The 4,349-nt window shown below is 40.9% G+C and overlaps 1 protein-coding gene across 1 annotated transcript; it reads right to left on the bottom strand.

Moving 5' to 3' along the window:
- LOC106319328 lies at positions 1 to 4,349 on the bottom strand. Its single transcript, XM_013757616.1, has 9 exons — positions 3,319 to 4,349; positions 2,924 to 3,065; positions 2,532 to 2,705; positions 2,032 to 2,241; positions 1,745 to 1,930; positions 1,415 to 1,574; positions 1,131 to 1,326; positions 930 to 1,062; positions 1 to 807 (listed from the first exon to the last, which is right to left on the bottom strand). The coding sequence occupies exons 1-9, from the start codon at positions 4,152 to 4,154 to the stop codon at positions 691 to 693; spliced, it is 2,154 nt and encodes a 717-aa protein (XP_013613070.1). The 5' UTR covers positions 4,155 to 4,349; the 3' UTR covers positions 1 to 690.

Genomic DNA, 4,349 nt, shown 5'->3' with positions numbered 1-4,349 from the left:
ATCAGAAGCACAATGAATCCAAATACTGAGAGGGTCCATGCCTCAATATAAACTCAATAAAAGATTGGCTGATAGGACAACCGAAAAAAAGCATACTCCGAATCACACTTGGATAACATCGGTTGAAAGCCTCTAGTTTTCTTTCACCCGAATGTTCTTGCATTAGTCTTAAACGCGGATAACTGGTGATACACCGCTGTCCGCAATGGATAGATGGTGTCGTAGTTGAAAGATCAAAGGATGATAAGAATGCAGAGACACAAGAGGATCTTGATGAAAAGGACTTGTCTTCATCGGGACTGTTTATTGGTCACACGGGAAGTGGAGGGAACAGGAACAGTACTAACAATGAAACTGTTAGAAAGGCCAGCTTGAGATCAAGAAGATAAAACTCGAGTTATTTGTAACACATATATTAACACGTGCAGTGTCTTTTTTTTTTTAGTTCATGAAAACAGAGCTATTCCACCACTTGTTTATACAAAACACAAGTGTTAGGCTTAGAAACAATCATCAAACCCACAAAGAAACTCGAGACCTATTAAATAAAACAGTGGATAGTTACTATGGAGAATAGAAAACGTTCTCTATACAATTGTACCTTTTGGTGAAATCTTTGTAGTGCCTGGGACCGAATGTTTCAAATAGACTTTCAACTTCAACTTCTGATGGACGTTTGTTTATTCATCCTTATCGTAAAAGACAATAGGATGATTTCACATGGTTATGCCAAGCCGCAACGTTTTGTCCATCTACCGTGACCCAGTCCACAACGGTTGCAGCAGGCTGTTCGTACCATTCGTCCAGCTGCATTTCATACACAATCAAAATGCTGTTTATTACCCCCATTCATCCATAAATCTATAATAACCATGTCCAAAGCATAATTAATAACAATAGTAGTGAGCTTATAAAGTCAAAGGACTTACCAAACCCCATACGTATTTGCAGTGCTCCAATGAAGTTTGAGCATTCAAGACTGCAGTCTTGAGCTCAGGCAACCATTTCTCTGTTATTGTATTATCTTGCTCTGTGGCAAGATCTAGGCAATGCTTAGTTGTCCTGCACATTGTATTCTCGCATAAAGAATGGATCAAGAAAAGATGGCACAACTGAGAAGCAAGACCTACCTTTCATATTCTTGCTGGGCATGGTAAGCATGACTTAGTAGAGAGCGACCACTTTCAACTAAATCCTGACGAATATCCACCAAGTTGATTGCTTTTGCTAAATCTTCCAACACACATGCCTCGGAGCCACGGAGCCTCAAGCAGAATTCAAGAGACTCTAGAACCGATGCCAAACTTGCATCCGAACCCTCTGAACCTGAAAAATAGCAAGAAATAATGGTTACACCAAGCACTAAATTAACGCCGCAAGATGTATTTGGGGAAGGAAAAGAAAAGAGGCTAACCCGCAGGATACTGAAGGGCGGCAGAAATGCGGCATATAGAAGGTATTGCCGATGGATCTCTAGCACCAGCTCTTGCAGTCAACAAAGCAGCATTCTTCTCTGCTGAAGCAAAAGCTTCAGGTCCTGTTGACCCATTAGCTCCCATAGACTCCAGAAGGGCCTGATTAAGAAAAATAGTCGAATAGATATGAACAAAGTTCCTTGTATAACTAATTAACCACAATTTTCAATTTGTAAGTTTTCAATATCTTCCAAATAATATCTCTCCAATTCTGTGTAAAATATATATTATAGATTGTTATCAGACCGATGAGGAGAGAAAATAAAGACCTGCGGAGTTGCTGGAAGCATATAGAGGGTGTTATCAGGACTTTGGAAGAAAGCAGACACTTCTTTCTCAATGAAATCTTTAGAGTTTTTCGAAATGTCTGCAACAACCTCACACGCTGGAATTATAGTGGCCATTGCGTATTCCCTTGCAGCTAGTGGCTGCTGATTCCAGAAGGCAGCAGCATCCTGAGCGAAAAATAAATCAGAACATCACACAGAGTTGTGCCGATTGCAATTAATATGATTTTTGTTCAATAACAAAATCAATTGGTTGGAAGAATATTTACCATGTTGGCCTTGAGAAGAGTAGTATATATGGTTTCAAGTTCGGATCTGCGAGCATCAAATTCTTCAATTTTCTTCCACTTCTGTTTTAATGAATGTTCAGCTTCTTTCCTTTCAGCGCATAATTTATTCAGCCGTCGTATTTCAGATAAAAGTGTACTTAAGCTAGCCCTCAAACTAGCAGCTTCTCGTTCCTTGCCCCATACGTCTAACTGCCAAGGAAAAATTAAATAGCTCGGTCAAGCAAGTATACCAAACTTAAACTGGACATTCTTGATAACTGAATTAGCTTTGATAATGCAGACTGGAGAACAAAATATAATTAATCCTGGTGTTGCTAAAGATAATAGTATTAATTGTATAAGATACTAAAGAACAGAGGTATGTTGGAGAGAAATGTATTTTAGATCACAGACAAAGATGTATATATATATATATATATATATTAACTAAGGTAAACATAAATCATGGAAGTTGAAAACCTAGGAAAATCTAGTATTACCTCTAATTGCCTAAGATTTCTAACATTCTGTGACGTGCCTCCACCAAGTGAATGTGAAGAAACTGTGTCAGCACTTCCTTGCAAACGGTTTTTGAGTTTCTGACATAAAACCCGAGCTTCTGCGGCTTTGTTTAACGCATCTTCAGTTCCCAAAAATTGTTGCACATGTGCTTTCTGGATACAGGCATACGTACAAGATAAGATAAATGGATTATAAGTATAACCGTGTGATCATTATCGTGCAACAAGTTTAAATGCAGCAGCTGGGCTAAAAACAATCCGTAAGTGCAAGCTAAGCCATTGCTAAACATAAAGCCTCAAACTATGTCCTTTCTAAACATTATCTCCTGAAATAACCAGAAAGAAACCAAAAATCAGATGAAGAGAGAAACCTGTCGTTCGAGGAGCTGGTTGTTAGATCCTTTGGAATGAGTATCCGTGGCTATCTTCCCATTACCGTTAAACTGATAACTTAATGGCGAGCTCACATCAGAAGAAGAAATCTCCATTACCCGGTTGTTTTCGTACTTATACCTGTAGAACAGGTTGACATCAAATGGCTTTCATTAGCTAACCAATACACTGGAACATGAATTTCAGAGAATGCAGATATCTCATTCAGTAAAAAAAAAAAAAGAGAGAGTCAATTATAGATATCATTGATCAAACAAGTTCTGGAACAGCATAAATCAACCAGATAAAGACACATTCCTAGTGAATGAAAACCGGGCCGAAGCAGAATTGCACATTCGGAGAGAGGCATTTTAAGGAAAAAGCAGAGAGGCACCTCAATGTTTCAGCATCAGCTCTGACATCTACCCTCTCTATTAAGGTCTTAAGGCGTAAGCTGTGTGCAGCAATAGCCTGAAGGAGAAGAGGAGGACTACTCAGGCAGCTCAATATAACAGCTCTCATCTCATCAGACATCTCTCCATCATACTCAAAACTCAGCTTGGCGGTTTCAAGCTCAGGATTTAAATGAACCCCGTTTCCTTCGTAAGCAGGGAAAGAGTTACATACTCTCTCAACCATGCGCGACGCAAGTGATTCACAAGCTTTCCCAACGAGAATAACATCATCATCAGCTTCCCTCTCGCTATTAGTGCTGAGCTTCCCTCTCGCTTGGTTAACGTAAATTTGCAGCCTTTTGTGATACTCTGCGAATATTCTCGCCGCCTCGTCACATTGCTGATCATAAGCTTCAAGCATGACTTGCTTATGCCTGTAACTAGCTCCCTCGTCAAGCATCCTCTTCCGTTCAGCTTCCTCTCGAGAGACCTCGAGCATCCTCGCTTTAAGATCCTTCCTTTGCCTCCTCACGAGATTCCTCAACCTCTCCACCTCTTTCGCAGCCTCTCTCCCTTTAACCTTACTCTCCTCCTTCACTGAACTAACAGCATCAACACTACCATGGACGGTGATGTTACGCCTAATGCTATCAACAGTCTTCTCAGACTTCACTCGATTGATCAGAAACCCCCAGACGGGGATCATGTTCCCTCTACAGATCTTCCTCACGGAATCGACGGAAGGCGCGTGGGATTTGCTTCGGTATCCCATCTCCTTCTGAAGCCACTCTAGTATGGCTTCCGGCGACGGAGCCGAGCTCGATGCGGTCTGCATTTTTTATATGGGATTAGATTAGATTACTCACCGCGAAGGTTTTGATTGTGAATGAACTCTCATGTGATTGGAATCGCCGGCGACGGAGGAGTAGACGCCGATACAAGACGAACAGATCTGAGAATCGGAGTGATGGTGATGACGATGATGATGATGATCACTCTGCGTTCTGCGGATTTGAAATTACGATCCGGT

Source organism: Brassica oleracea, chromosome C9 (genome assembly GCF_000695525.1).
Source record: "Brassica oleracea var. oleracea cultivar TO1000 chromosome C9, BOL, whole genome shotgun sequence".
Lineage (NCBI taxonomy): Eukaryota > Viridiplantae > Streptophyta > Magnoliopsida > Brassicales > Brassicaceae > Brassica > Brassica oleracea.
The sequence above is the reverse complement of the archived record's forward strand: the minus strand, read 5'-3'. Positions and strand labels throughout refer to the sequence as shown.

What these genes read in the sequence shown, in the direction of transcription:
- LOC106319328 (XM_013757616.1), bottom strand. Translation starts at nt 4,154, where the DNA reads ATGCAGACCGCATCGAGCTCGGCTCCGTCGCCGGAAGCCATACTAGAG. An exon ending in GCTGATGCTGAAACATTGAG is followed by an intron (nt 3,066 to 3,318) that starts GTGCCTCTCTGC and finishes CCTGTTCTACAG; the next exon opens with GTATAAGTACGAAAACAACC. An exon ending in ACCAGCTCCTCGAACGACAG is followed by an intron (nt 2,706 to 2,923) that starts GTTTCTCTCTTC and finishes GCCTGTATCCAG; the next exon opens with AAAGCACATGTGCAACAATT.